At 44.9% G+C, this 15,302-nt stretch overlaps 1 protein-coding gene across 1 annotated transcript; it reads left to right on the top strand.

Moving 5' to 3' along the window:
- Window positions 1-2,037: 2,037 nt before the first annotated feature.
- Window positions 2,038-15,066, top strand: GPR37 (G protein-coupled receptor 37; the record flags this gene model as incomplete). Its single annotated transcript, XM_079303372.1, has 2 exons — window positions 2,038-2,727; window positions 13,277-15,066. 2 exons carry the CDS (start codon window positions 2,038-2,040, stop codon window positions 14,078-14,080), a joined length of 1,494 nt encoding a protein of 497 aa, XP_079159498.1. The 3' UTR covers window positions 14,081-15,066.
- Between the last annotated feature and the right edge of the window lie 236 nt (window positions 15,067-15,302).

Here is a 15,302-nt window from a genome sequence, read left to right as displayed (position 1 = left end):
TTAGTTTTTAACATTCAGAGATACCTCTATTAGATTAGACTTCTTTATTAGGAATTCTTAATATTACATTGGTCATCTTTTTTCATGAAATTATATTTACACTGCTAAGGAAGAAAAAGAAAATGGCTTGACTTGTATTTAGGGATATGCAACACAGCAATGCCTAACTTAATACACTACACTCCCATAAGCTCAGAAACACCTTACAGTGTCCACAGTTACACCTCACCTGCATGTCTGAGAGAACAGTTTGAGAAAAGGAAAAACTCTCTGTCCTGTTTTGTCTCCTGTTGTGTCTTCTGGGAAAATGCCACGGACATTTTTTCAAAGGAAAAATATCACAACAATTTCTCGAACTGCTTTATAGGAAAAATATCAAACTTTTAAACTAGTTTGGCATACTTTACACAAAAGCTCTAAAAAATGGCAACTGGCATGAGCGATGGAGAATCCTTAAGAGTATTTATAATTTTTGAGTTAGTGTATCCAAATTTGGCAAGCGGTCACCTGAATTAAGTAAATATCAGAGAAACAAGAAGAAAGAACTCTGAAATACAAATACAAGAACGAAAACCATACACAAGCCGGAAAGGAAAAAAAGGCAGGGAAGAGATGTGTGGCGACGGTTCTGATGCTATCCCGCTGCGGGATATGTGTGAACACCGTCCCTCGGCTCAGCCCCGCTCCGCGCCCTGCCGGGGAACGCGCGCCCCGCTCTGCCCGTCCCGCTCTGCCCCGGCAGCGAGGCGCGTCCACGGGCCCCGCCCGTCCCGAGACACGGCTTCCCCCGCCGGCCGGGACTGCCGGCACCACAGCAGGACTGCCGGCACCACAGCAGGGCTCCGGTACCGGAGCAGGACTGCCGGCACCACAGCAGGGCTCCGGTACCGGAGCAGGGCGCTTGGCCCGCCCGCCGCTTCCCTCGCTCCCGCTGGCACCGCGGCCCGAGGAGGGCAGCCAGACGCTGAGACCGGGGCGCGCCGGTGGGCTGCGGAGAGCGGGCGGCGCGGATGCGCCAGCAGCCGCTGCATCCCCGCCCGGGGCCGCATCCCCGCAAGGAGCGCTCGGGGCTGGCGGAGGCGCAGGGTCCGGCCCGGCCCCACAGCCGCCCCCGCCCCGGCTGCCCCGGCGGGCGGTGCCTCGGCCCCGCGGCGCCGCCGGGCGGCGCTTGCGCACTGCGGTCCCGCTCGCTCGCCCGCCCGCCTCTCCGGCGCGCCCCGAGAGCCGCGGCGGAGCCGCTCCGAGCCGCACCGGGCTGAGCGGGGCCGGAGCCGCGGGCAGCCAGCAGCAGCAGCAGCAGCAGCAGGGCTCGCCGTACAGCAGCTCCTGCCTGCTCGGGGACCGAGGCTGCCGCCCCGCTTCACCTGGTGCCCGCTCCACTCGGGAGGCAGGAACAGCCCCGAGGAGCCCGTCCCGGAGCTTGCCCGCCCGGCGCCGGCAGCATCTTTGCCGCCCCGGCCGTGTTCGCCGTCCCCTGCCCGCGAGCGAGTGCTCGGGGGTGCAGTGATCGATCCCGGCAAGAGTTTTGCAAAGCTCTGAAATACCTTGAGCTGCGCGCAACAACCTGTGTTCTCCGAGGTGCTGGAGATGGAGTTAGTGTTCGCGACCGCCCGGCGAGGGGAGGTGTCTTCCTCGAGGGACCTTTCCTGACCCGCAGAGCCACTGGCTGCCCGCGGCGGCGAGAGGACGCAAATGGGCAGCACGAGACCGGTGCGGCTGCTGGCGAGCAGGCGGCGGTCCCGGGAAAGGGCGGAGCGCCGGGGGGGGCTTCTCCCGGCGCTGCACTTGCTACATTAACTCGGCGCGGCGGAGACGGTGACACAACTTTCCGGGTCTGCCCCGGGAGTTGGCGACAAGAGGCTCCGTGCCGCTCCGCTCTCGCGGCCCCGGAGCCCGCGTGGCGGCTGCTGCTGACCCGGCGCGGCCGGGCAGGCTGTCCCCGGGAGCCGGGCGGGCATGTCACCCGCTCCCAGCCCCGCCGAGCGAGGCGGCCGCCGGGTCTAAGGAGAGCGGGGTGAGTCCCGCCGCCTCCCGGCCATGCGGCCCCTCCGCGCTCCCCTCGCCCTGCTCTGCCAGGTGCTGGGTGCCTGGGCTGCCTGCGCCCTGGCCCCGGACCCCGTCGCAGCGCCCGGGCCGCCGGCGCCCCCGCAGCGCGCCCGCTCGCCGCCGGCCCCGCCGCCCCTCGCCCCGGGCCGGCGGACAGCCGCGCCGCTGCCCGGGCGCGCAGCGCTCCCTCGCGGGGCCGGCGGAGCGGCGGGGCCGGGCGGCAGCTGCGGGGCGGCGGGCAGCGGGCGGCGGCGGGCGCGGAGCAGCGAGCCCGGAGCGGGCGCGGCGGCGGGGCGGGGCGGCGCGGGCGGCCCCCGCTGGCTGCCCCTGAACGGCTCGGCCGGCGGCGACGGCAGCGCCGGGGGCCGCGGGAACGCCACGGGGCGCCGCGCCCGGCTCCGCAACCCCTTCTACCCGCTGACCGAGGAGTCGTACGGCGCCTACGCCGTCATGTGCCTCTCCGTGGTGATCTTCGGCATCGGCATCATGGGCAACATGGCAGTGATGTGCATCGTCTGCCACAACTACTACATGCGGAGCATCTCCAACTCCCTGCTGGCCAACCTGGCCTTCTGGGACTTCCTCATCGTCTTCTTCTGCCTGCCGCTGGTTATCTTCCAGGAACTCACCAAGAAGTGGCTTCTAGAAGACTTCTCCTGCAAAATCGTCCCGTACATCGAGGTAATGTCCCTGGGTGGGGATGCGCGGACCCCGAGCTCCTCTCCCCGCCGCAAGCCCGAGCCGTGTGCGGGGCCGTCCTTGCTGCCGCCCCGGTGCCGTCCCGGTGCAGTCCCGCTGCGCCTCGGTTCGGGTTTCCCTCGTGGACGGAGCGGGGCCCGGCAGGGACCGGGATCGGCGGTGGCCGCGCCGGGTCCAGCGGCACCGGGATTTCTGTGGCTGCCGCTGTGTGCGTCCGGCGCTTCCTGCCGCTCGCGCGACTTCTGCCAAACTTTCCTTGTTCCCCGTGACCCTGAAAAACAAGTGATCTTCTTAGAATTAAAGTTTTTTGCGAAAGCGGATGAAGGTCGTGAAGAGGTATCCCTTGCAAGGAGGTGATTGTAAAAAGGACCATCAAAAAAGGGTATCTGTGCTCTTAGCCTCTTAACTTATACTTCGGCGTTCATATCTCAAGTTGATTTAACTGCCTTTTTTTTTTTTTTTTTTTTTTTTTTTTTTTGAAGACATCAGCTCCCTTTAAACAGCAGCTTCTTGGCAGTTGTTCAGAGGCTCTGCCAAAGAAGCTCTCCGACAGCTGGCCACAGTCCTGCCGGCAGTGCTCAGGTTGTCTGCTTTATTTATTTACTGCAACTGAACACTGAGGCTTGCTGCTAGGATGGTAGCCTGGCGTTCTGGCCGGCTCTCCTGTATTCTCTAAACCTTATGTCCAGCATTATTCTGTAATTGAGAATTGAGGGAACAACTGGTGGTTCTCTTGTCCGAAGAACGAGCTATTAGAAAAAAAAAAAAAAACAAACCAAAAAAGCAATGCCTTATCCACCTCCAAAAAACCCTCAGGTACCCAACCTGTTGTTAATACAGAGAGTATCAGTTTCAGCAGGACGTTAGCACACAGTAACACAGAAGTAACTGTCAAATGATACTATGCTATTTTAAAGTTTAGGAAACGTGTGACCTCTGTAGCCATAAAATTGCCCCTGGTTCTTTCATCTGTTTAGTTCATTGCTGGTGATATTGGACAAAGGGTGGAGCTGTGCTGCGCTTAGTTGAATTCTAGGCCAGTACTATACCACTGCATTAAAAAAACCTCAGAGTACACTTAATTGATTTGCATTTAAGAAGACATGATGCAGTAAATATGTACTTACTGAGAAACTGATAGTGCTTGAATCTTTTAAAACTCCTGAAATGGATTTGGGGACTGCTGTGTTAACCAGTAAAATAAGTAGTAGTGTTTTTAAAGTAACCATTCCAATTAAAATAGTGTAGTTTGTGTTTCAAGGACTTTCATGTGACATTTCATGCTTCCTAACCTTTTTTGGTGCATTCATATGCAAAGTTGAAATAAATCTTTGTAATGTTGATTCTAATAAAAAATCAGTAGTTTAAATTATTTGTGTGGCCACAATGTTCCTCAAAATTAGTAGCTTATCCTTTGCAGCTTTGAGCATTAAATAGTTTGTCAAACTGAAAGTAGTTTAGCTAAATGTAGTTGCTGAAATTCAAAACTGTAATCCTGAAAAATATTCAGCTGCTGCTATACCCCACTGTAATTTAATGTTACCTTATTTTTTCACTTTAATGTTCTGTGCATGTCTAGATTTGGTCTTATACAAGAACTCAGTTGAGTCAGGATGAGCTGGTGCTTGGTCCCTGTGTTAGGCTTAGTTATTACTGGTATCTAAAAAGAAAGCATTTTCCTTGTCCTTTAGGAAGTATAATTAACTTAGAACTAAGGTACATATATAAAGAGGTATAGCTGTAGAGTCTGTGTTGCTTCCAGAATTGTGTATTTTTTTTTCAGTGGTCATTAAATATAATACTCATGTATGTAAAGTGTATTCATCTCCCTGAGTAGAGTAAGTAAAAGGCTGGATTTCCCTCTCTGTGAGCTGTGGCAATGAGTGGCAGATACTGAACACTAGTAGATTGTGACTCTCCACAGTTCACCTGGAGCCTGGAAAGAAGGACACTGTCCTATAAATCAGAATTTGGCCCTGCTGAGGCAGAGAAGGCAGTTAGAGCAAAGGTTCACATCTTTCCAAGTGTCATTCCAACCTCACAGGCATTACACAGTGACACTGACACCACCAGGAGCAGTGCAGATGTGTGGCATGTCATGAAATCCATCCCATGTGCAGCTGCTGCTCCTTGCTCAGTCAAGGATTGTTTACAGCAGTGCATTCATCTGACAGCTGAACACTCCCTTTTCCTTGGTGACTCACCTGGACAGGCCCCTCTCCTTCTCACACAGTGGGAAAGGGTGAAGTCTTCTTAGCTCTTTGAGAAGAAAGGTCAGACAGCTATCTTCAGAAGAGGTTTCCAGACCTTTGTAGAATAAAAATAGCATCATCTTCCTGAAGACTGACACATTTTAACCTCTTGTCTGTGTTTTCTGTAAGTTTGCACAGTGTTTAGTTATTTTAAGTGTCTTTTGGTTCCATCTCTTTTCATCTCTTTTTCTTGTTTTCTTTGCATATGCTGTTTAGAGCTACATATCTCACCTGGTTTGGTAAATCCAGAAATATCTCGAGCATCAAAAAACCTTATTGGCCTGAGTCTCCTGTCACACCAGCTTTTACTTTCAGATCTAGAGAACAGGAGATGGCTCATTATCCACAGCAAGTGGTGCAGTGATCACAGCATTTTAACATAATTCAAACATGCTTTCTGTTGTTTGGAGGTTTCAAATGATCCCAGGGAAATACCTTGAGTTTTCTTAGTTCAGCCTCTTGTGGCCAATTGATTTTTATTTGTGCTGTTTCATGGATATTGTGCAGAATTCCAACCAGGCATCTGTTGCTAGTGATAACACATATGCACACACAGTCTGGGGAAAATGTTTTATGATATCTTCTTGCACATTTGTGTAGGTAAAAACTGAGCTTCCAGCAGTGGAATGTCTCCACAAATTTAATTTAAAGGGCAGTTTTCCCATACCTAATAAAGGTCTTCTGTGACAAGTACATTAAGTAATCATTTCAGCCATATATTGTATCACAGTATGACCACTTGTAACTACTAGTTTTAAATGTGCTGAAAAGGAGTTGAGAAGGGAATTAGAACAAGTGATGCAGCGACTCTGCCTGTAAGGATGTGTGGAGATGTGCCTCTTCTCTGCCTTAATACACTCCTGAATTTTTGCCACTTTTCTGCATGGTTCAGAAGTCTAGGTTTGGCATGCATAGCTGAAGTGTTTACCTGCACACTGTGTTTATTTTGTCTTTCATATACTTTTGTCAGTATTAGAAGCAGGAGAATGGAGAATCAGGAGACAGGAGGTAAATGGCAATGGAAAGACAATGATTTTGGCTAATTCCTACTGATATGGAATTCTTTCGGTTTTGTTCAAAGTGTACACAGTCTTTTGAACAATATAGCTACAGTTTCCCTACTTACAGATTAATTCTAGGCCTTAATAGAAAAAAATATAAATGTAGACAAAATCTGTACTGTTACTGTGCTTTTTAAATATTTTACAACTGTTAGTCATGTGAAGTTGCAGGGTTTTTATTTTATTTTAATGCTGAAAAGCAGTAATGAAAAGATAAAATAAGTTGTTTAAGGCCCAGAGCAACTTGCACAAGATGACAAATGGATTGTGTCAGGTAGGACTAGAAACCTTCTTTCAGGCTTAAGAAGGAACTTTGCTTGAGTTGTGTTGATTTTGCTCCTGGAGATTGCACTAGAAGCTTTATGTGTTTGAGGGGATCGCATTCTATGCCAGCAGATTGAATCAAGCTACTTATAGCCAAGTAAGGATTTAGAACTGAGGAATGGTCTAGCATGAGGGTTTGCAGAGGCTGATTTACCATCGTGTGCGGTCCAGCACAGAGCAAGAAGTTGCTGAGGCCAGTGGATGTTACACAGCCCTGCATTCAGTGCTAGTAAATATGAGGCCCTCTGCCTTTCCCATACACCTCACAAAGAACAGGACAAAGTTTGTGGTGTCCTCACCTGGACCATATCATGCCTACAACACTGGCATGGTTCTGGAACAGGCTGACAGTAAAAGCTTTTGAAATCTGATGCCCAATCTCTGCATGTGCTTTTGGCAGTGAATTTGTAGCATCACTCCTGTTTCTGGTGGGCAAGTTCCAGCTCAGGAAAGCTATCACAATTAGTATTCTTAGTGGAAAGCATAAGAATTGATTTGGCCTGAAATACAAATTGCTCTCTTTTCCTGGAGCGGATCCTCCAGGGCAATTTGAGGTGAGGCTTTTTCCCTTTTCTCTCTTTTTCTTGATAGAGGTAAGTAAGAAGCAGAGAGAAAGTGGCTCTTCTCTGCCTGTTCCAGAGCTGTCAGAAGAGATCTCTATTTTAAGTTTCACTTTAGGGAAGCAAATACATTTTTTATGGGAGTTTGTAAAAGTTGTGTACTCCTGTCTTTTTTGTGTCTTTTGATGTGTGTCATTGTCTTTATGTCTCTTCTTTGACTCTAGTCAGAGCCATGCTCCTGAACCTCCAGTGAGTCCTCTGGGTGACAGACAGAGACACTCAGAGATGTTTGCAGTTTCAAGGATTCATCATGACAGTTTTCTAGGGCAATGGCTAGATGCATCTTTAAGTGAGCAGAGTATCTTTAGTGCTTATCACACAATAAATAATATGAAATTAAAGTGTTAATATATCTCTGCCCTTTAGGTATTAATGGCATAGTGATAGTAGCTGCCATGCTGGCTCTTCTGTCAGTCTTTCTTTCCTCTGCAAATCCTGTTTTCAGGATCTTCTAAGTTTTTGCTTTTGGTTAAACTTTGTGTGTGGCATTTCAGCATGGAAATGAATTTGTGTCAGAGTAGATTTAAAATTGAGTCAGTAATGTTGAAGTTACATATGTGTGGAAAGGGAAAAGGCAGCATCTGTGGTCCTAGCACTACTGACTTCGCATTTCTCCATATGACAGGATTTTTCCTGCAAAAAAGTGGAAGTAGATTTCTAGCAGTAGTTCCATATTGCTACTATTAAGAATTAGTTCAGAAGTCCCTTGTGTAGTATCATGAGAACTTGATCCTCAGTGGAGTGTGACACCAAAAAAAGAAAAAAAATACTAAATTTACCTATTTGCTAAAAATTTGGACCGTTTTTCCTTGGGATTTTTTGGTAGTTTTTTTTGGGGGGGGGGTTGCTGGTTGGTTGGTTTGGTTTTTTTGGGAGGGGGAGTGGAGTGGAACATTTTTATTAAAAGGACAGAAATCTATATAAATATTAGATTATATAGATTATATAATTGTTTGCAATGGGTTGATCTTTTATGTTGCAGTAGTCTGTTCTTATTACTGGACTCTGTACCATAAGTGTAAAGTAGCACCAAAAAAGTATTGCAGTCTGTGCTACATTTATTTATTTATCTTAGGCAAAACTGACAAATCTACAGGAGTCCACCTGGCATGTTGCATTAACATATTCAAAAGGTATGAAGTTTAATGTGGATGTGGAACAGCCATAAGAAAATGATAAACTATAATGGCTTAGGGAATAAAAAGTCATTTATATTATATAACAGGAATGGATATACAGAGTCTATGGGGAGTCACTGGTAGGTGAGAGGTGGCTATGATAGTAGTCATCAAACTCAACCTCTTCTGTAGTTCAGCTTTCTTGTTACAATAGGAAAATGTTTTGAATACCCATCTTGTCTTGTAACAAAGGAAGGAAGAGTGCCATGTAGTTGTAAGAAATTTTTTGTTATCAACATGAAATATATTATGTCTTAGAGAATTCAACTTCAGCTGGTAGAAGGGTCCACTTCTTGTAATACCTGTATTTTAACTTGTTCAATATAAACTTAGTCTCCGTTGTTTCCACTTTCTCCATCAGAATGGTCACTCTCATTTCCAGCCTGGAGTTGCTCATAGCTGGTTGCTTTCCATTCTGTTACATTCACTGTCTTTAGGCTCAAGTAGCTTTTGTATTGTAATAGATTATTTTTGTAGATAGCAGGAATATCACTTCTTGCTCTTTGTCTTACTGGATGGAGTGACCCAGCCTCTTTTTATATTCACTTACAGACTTTGGCCTTTGTTGATCTTTTCACACAAGTCACCTTTTCTGATTTTGTTTCTGGCTTTCATTACTTTTGACTAGAAGTTAGTGGGACAAAATTGGGTGTTATTTCCACAGCCATAACTCACTGTAACACACCTACACAGCTCTGCTGGTCAGCCAGAGGCTCTGCTCCTGGAGGCCAGGGCCAAGAGCTGTGGGAACACAGCCAGGAGAAGAAGTAGGGCACGCCAGCAAAGGCCTGGGAACATTTTGGTAATTGTTAAAGTTTGTGAAAGGGGAGCTGGTATGTTGGAAGGATGGGCAGGATAACAGCAATTATTCTGAGCATCGCAGTGCCCACTAACCCTGTCAAGGCGTTTTAAAGAGCAACAGTGTTTAACGAGATTATTTTGTAACAATAATGTCTTCCTCTGTGTGTCTATGCTGTAGCTGGTAATCTCTTCAACAGCAATTCTCTGCCCAAATAGTGTGGTATCTCCTCAGAGCAGGGGCTCCTTCGCCACTTCCTCAAAGCAAATTATGGTCATTTTGTTGGAAATTTGGGGACTTTTCTGATTTCATGTAGTAAGAGAAAGCTGCAAAATGATGTCATCCTGAATGTCTAGAGACTGCAGGAGAATCTTCAGTGAACAGTATAGAAATAAACCAAACAACTAAGTGATGATCCAAAACTACTAAGCCTGAGTTGCCCTCAGCTTGCCTCATTTCCTTCCAGGTTGGTGGAATTAAGATTGCAACAGCATATCAGACACTGAGCTGTTACAAGAGCACCATTAAACTCCATGTGGCTTTACACCACTTTGTTAATTTGTGCTTTACCTTCTCCCTGTCAAATTAGTGACCTTAATTCTACAGTTGTTTCAAGGCAATATAACACTAAAAAAGAAAACTTCTCCGAATTCTTTCACCTTAACTCTAATTATTAGTATGACTGGTATGAAGAAATACACCTGAACTGCAACTGCATGAGCATGCAGAATGCATGTCCCAGTTCTCACCCATAGGTTTTGAGCAGCACCCATTGATTTTGCTGGTTCTTACTCATAGTTTGATCTGTGGAGTAAGTAATCCAACCCTTGAATTGCTCTACTGAATTTAAGCAAGTCAGCTGGAGTGAATCCATGATCATCTGCTTGAATGTTTTTGTTTGGTTTGTGTGAGCTTTTCCATAGCTTCACTAACACCACTAATCTGCTGAAAATAGGAAACTGTTGCTTATTTCAGGGAAACACCTCTTTGTTTATCTTGTTTCATCAGTAAATCCACAGGAGCGTTTTCAAAGCTTCCTTCCAGTATTCTTAGTTGTTTCCTCTTGCTCTATTTCCCTGTTTTAAGCCTCCAAATCGTTGGTCAGTGAATGTGACAGGAGCCCCCTAGGTTATGTTTGTTCATGGCAGACACGTCTCCTTGCATTAGTCCAGCCCTAGCAGCTGCACAGTTTAATGTCTCGGCGCTGTGTAACAGTCTGTTTGCAATGAAATGCTGAAGCAATACCAGTGCCAGCGCTGGGGTGGGGGGAGGCTCACTCCAGACCTGGAAGGGAACATCTTAATGTACAGACACTCAGGTTTTCTTCTTTTTCTGCTTTTCATTTCAATCCCTGTTCACTTCCAGGTCTCAGTTATTTCCGTCTCTTATAATTGTAGCAAGCTGGGTCCTGACCCTTTTGTTAATCATGTTGCATGTTAAGGATAAGGGTTTTGCTGTCACTAAGAGATTTGAAGACTACACACACATTTAAATGTTTTGGAAATAAAGTTGCTAATCTTAAATTAAAAAATCTGACTCTGAACTGTGATGCTTCATTAGCAAAGTTTATCGCTCTTCATTAAGAAATCCCTGTAACTATTTTTCTTCAAATGTTTTTAATTTTTTTGCTGTATTTACCAAGCTTTCTTTGAATCTTGTCAGACAATTTAACTTCCAAATCAATGGTTGCCTATTAAAAATGTTTACAGTAGTGCCTTGTCATTATTAAATATTTCTGCAAGTTAATCAGTAAGAGATTGCATCTTACTTATTCTGTCTTTTAGGAGGCTGCTTCAGAGAATTCTCCAACTAAGCCAACATCTTGTGGTTCTTATCCCAAGTGTCTAATATTTTTCAGTGATAGTCAGTTTTAGCAATCTGATATGGCCATTAAATATTGAAGGCCAAAATTAATGATACATTTATATAATTGTGCATAATTGTGCTGTCTTTGCAGAACTTTTTTCAGAGATGCATAAACAGTATCATTTCAATATTATGGTGGAAATCAGAAAATGTTTCTTAAAGTCTGCCTATATGAAATTTAAATACAGCATTGCATATCAAATTTTGATAAGCAAAATTATAGTGAACTGCCTAATACTACTTTAGATTTCACAGTTCATTGCACAGATATGGTCCATTCATTATAAAAGTAAGCATTTTTTACATTTATTAGCAATACTGTTTAACTTCTTTTTTCTTCTGCATCAACACATTTTCTGCATAACACATGCATGCAAATCCAAGAAAATAAGTGAATTAAAATTCAGCAGGGCACTTAGTCATTCTACAATTGAAGTTAATGGCCGTTCTGCTTTAAATTTTAACTGAAGCTGAATTTATTGTTAATATAATTAGGTCAAAATGTATATAGTCTTCTTGCAAATTTCTTTTAGGAAATTGAATTATAAACAGGATAAAATGATAGGAAATGATGTTTCATGACAGCACAAGATTTCTGTTCATGCATAGAATAATGGTAATTAAAGCTAGAGAACATAAGCATTGCTCTGTACTTGTTCCTCACAGTATATAATTGACAGCTCTCTCCAATCCATCTTTAAATCATTTAAAGAATGAAACTTCTTCCATTTCTCCTGCCTTACAGTGTACTCTCCCACAGAATATTTCCTATGAAATTAAGGCTGGGTTTTCCTTTAATTTTTTCTGAAGTAATATTGACTAGTGGTTATATAGACCCTAACTACTGTAGTGAAGATTAGCTTTGCACAGGCTCTGGAAGTCTGAGGATTTCAAATACAATTTCTTTGAACTCATGGTAGGGGATGACTTTATGCGCCTACATCCCATCAAAATTTCACTTAAAAACCTAAGTCTACAAAAATAGTTGTTGGATCCTACTCAATTCAGTAGATGCCTCTTCCCCAGGATTTCTAAGTTTTCTAGACATGGAAGGTTTAATGTTTTGATCCCCTGCATTCATGATGAACTTGTTATGTGGTCATAACTTCTGCTGAAGGAAGACTCTGCTATCTCTCTCATTTTGACTTAAAATTCCAACCAATCGTTCTGAAAAACACCCCTTAGAAAAAAAGTGGGCGAGGAAGCAGTTTAGTTTTAAATTTTAGTAAATTCCTCTATTTTTTTTTTCACTCAGTGTTGCACAGATGCTTGGATCTCCAGGAGAGGTTGACACCAAGCTGGAATAAGAATTTGTTGGCGAAAAAATAGAAGCATGTACTGTTTTTAGAATGCATGCTGGGTGGTAGCTCAGCAAACACTGGAAGAAGTGCTGTCTGTGACGCTTCTTTCAATGGTGTTCAGCACATGGTGCTCAACTACTTCTCTTCCTCTCCCTCCCCCTTTTTTTTTCTCCTTTTCCTTTTCCTCCCCCACTTGTGTTTTTTCTCCCCCAGACAGCACCTGTTGTAGCTGCTGGGGCTGGGGATTCTGCCCCAGGCTGCCACAGCAGTGCTGGATATACGTTCTCCTGGCTGTTTCAAGGCAGAAGTCAGCTGCAGAGTGCTTCAAGTGCAAGCAAGGCTTAGGCTTAGGCTATCAGCTCTTTGTGATTTCTGCTTGCAGCACTCTCTTAGCCAGTGAGAGAAGCAGAGATCTGGGAGAGCTGCACAGAAATTCCGTAGACAGCTTTATTTCTACAAAGGGGTCTGACAGGAAAACAGAATACACGGATTTTCAAAGGGGTTTTACAGGGTTGAAGTGGCCTAAAACGTGGAGTTATAAGTTGAAAGCTATCCAATTACTTTAAGGTTTTAGGTAAAGAAGTGACCAGTTGCTTAGAAGAGACGAAGACCAATAAAAACTCTAAAAGATAACACAGGGGTCTACAGGGGGGTGAACATTTCTCTAGCATGAGTCATCCTAAGGATGGATTTCTTATCTTAGGGGAGAAGGTGTTACTGTACAGGGGGTTATGGAGTGGCAAAAGGACATAGTGACATGGCACTCTCTTGCACGGTGCAAGAAAGAATAGTTTATTGAAGGAAGCCATTGCTTTAAATAAGACAGTTTGTGAAAAACAAAATACAGACAGTTGATTGGTCAGAGAAAGAGACACCTCTTGTCTCAGGCTTTTTCACAGATCCAGCAGGTGTTTATCTTCTGTTATAATTTTTTCTCTCATGTTTGCAGAAGAGAAAGAGCTCTAGCTTGAGAAAAATCCTAGCTGAGCCTGAGAAAGCTAGACTGGAAAAACCCTTTAAGATTCTCCCTGGGCCTGTGATGGCCACGAGAAGGTTCCAGGGGGGCCCTGAAGGGGTATTGGAATCCTCCAGAGCCTGCATTAACCTGTGCTGCCTTTCCTCCTCGCCAGGTGGCCTCTCTGGGCGTCACCACCTTCACGCTCTGCGCCCTGTGCATTGACCGGTTCCGCGCCGCCACCAACGTGCAGATGTACTACGAGATGATCGAGAACTGCGCCTCCACCACGGCCAAGCTGGCGGTGATCTGGGTGGGCGCCCTGCTGCTGGCCCTGCCCGAGGTGGTGCTGCGGCAGCTGGCCAGGGACGAGCCCGAGGCGGGCGAGCGCTGCGTGGTCAAGATCTCCACGGCGCTGCCCGACACCATCTACGTGCTGGCCCTCACCTACGACGGGGCGCGCCTCTGGTGGTACTTTGGCTGCTATTTCTGTTTGCCTACCCTCTTCACCATTACCTGCTCCCTGGTGACCGCCAGGAAAATCAGGAGGGCGGAAAAAGCCTGCACGAGGGGGAACAAGCGACAGATTCAGCTGGAAAGTCAGATGAATTGCACAGTGGTGGCTTTGACCATTTTATATGGATTTTGCATTATTCCTGAAAACATTTGCAACATCGTGACTGCCTACATGTCCACAGGGGTCTCTCGACAGACTATGGACCTCCTCCATCTCATTAGTCAGTTCCTTTTGTTCTTTAAGTCCTGTGTTACCCCGGTTCTCCTGTTCTGTCTCTGTAAACCTTTCAGCAGGGCCTTTATGGAGTGTTGCTGTTGCTGCTGTGATGAATGCATCCAGAAGTCTTCCACAGTGACGAGTGATGACAATGACAACGAGTACACCACAGAGCTGGAGCTCTCCCCGTTCAGCACCATCCGTCGCGAAATGTCGACTTTTGCTTCCGTGGGGACTCACTGTTAATTGATCTTAGGACTTTATTTCCTGTATCTTTTTCCTTTTTCTTTTTTTTTCTTTTTTTTTTTTTTTTTACTTCATCTTTTTCTTCTTGAAGCAAAATGCAGGAAAAAAAAAATCACTGTTAAAAACTACTCTTGAAACCAGTCTGTATTAACAGTCATGCTTTGGAAAATAATTTGTTTGGTTATTAAAAGGGAAGAAAGAGAAGGAGAGCCAGCACTCAGTTTTAAATCATGAGATTTTGTATGGTGCTAGGATTTCATTTGTTGAGGAGGAGGATCCATATCAATCCACTTTTTTTTAAATTCTGTAGTGGGTTTTTTTTTGATAATCACTGGAAAATGATTATATAGACATTGTGGGCTTTGCAAGGTGTTTTCATGTAAAAGATGTGGTGGAAAGTATTTCAAGGTAGTTTTAATCCAATTATTGTACATTATTTTGAGAGGACTTGGGCTTCAGAAAATTTATAAAGTAGCATAAAAGTAAATGAGGTTTTATTCTTTGATTGTCAATCTGCGTTTAACAAAGACACCTATGAGTAGTATTAAATTCCTTTAATAAGTAAAAAAAATCTTTGCATATTGTAATTTAGGTGGCCATATTTAATTTACTTACACTTGGAGGATATAATTGCAGTGTTTAAGGAAGATGATTGTAGTGGTCTTAGATTTACAGAAATGGGCTTTTTTAATGTTACATTATTGAAGGATCAATGTGCCTCATTGAAAATTTTCTTCTTAACCTGCAGGTATACAAAATATTGAGTTATTTTGTACTTCTTACGAAAAAACACTCATTTTTTGACTGAATTTTGTCTCATGTGGTTTCAAAATCAAGATTCTTTCCAATATGCTATTGGTTTTACATTGAGTTTATGTCCTCCATCTCTGTATATATAGCTCCTACTGACTTCAGTGAGAGTCTCAATGCAGAGAAAGGCATTTTTTTGCCAGAGATTTACTGACAATAAATGTGAGGGACTGAAACATGTGGAGAGTGAATTCCTTCTTTTTTAAAAGGTACAAACACACTTGAACACTTGGGGCTTGACCCAGAGCCTGTGGCAGTCAATGGAGAGGTTTCCATCAATTTCAGAGAGCTTTGAACCAGACTGGCATCTACTATTTTTTCTGGGATATGTAGCATGAATATTAATGGCAGGGCTCTGTGTGCTGGTTCAGGATCATGCTGCTCTCACAGAGGCTGCTATTCACTGGCAGCC

This window comes from Erithacus rubecula (genome assembly GCF_903797595.1).
Source record: "Erithacus rubecula genome assembly, chromosome: 4".
NCBI lineage: Eukaryota > Metazoa > Chordata > Aves > Passeriformes > Muscicapidae > Erithacus > Erithacus rubecula.
Note: the sequence above shows the minus strand (reverse complement) of the source record. Positions and strands in the feature narration are given on the sequence as shown.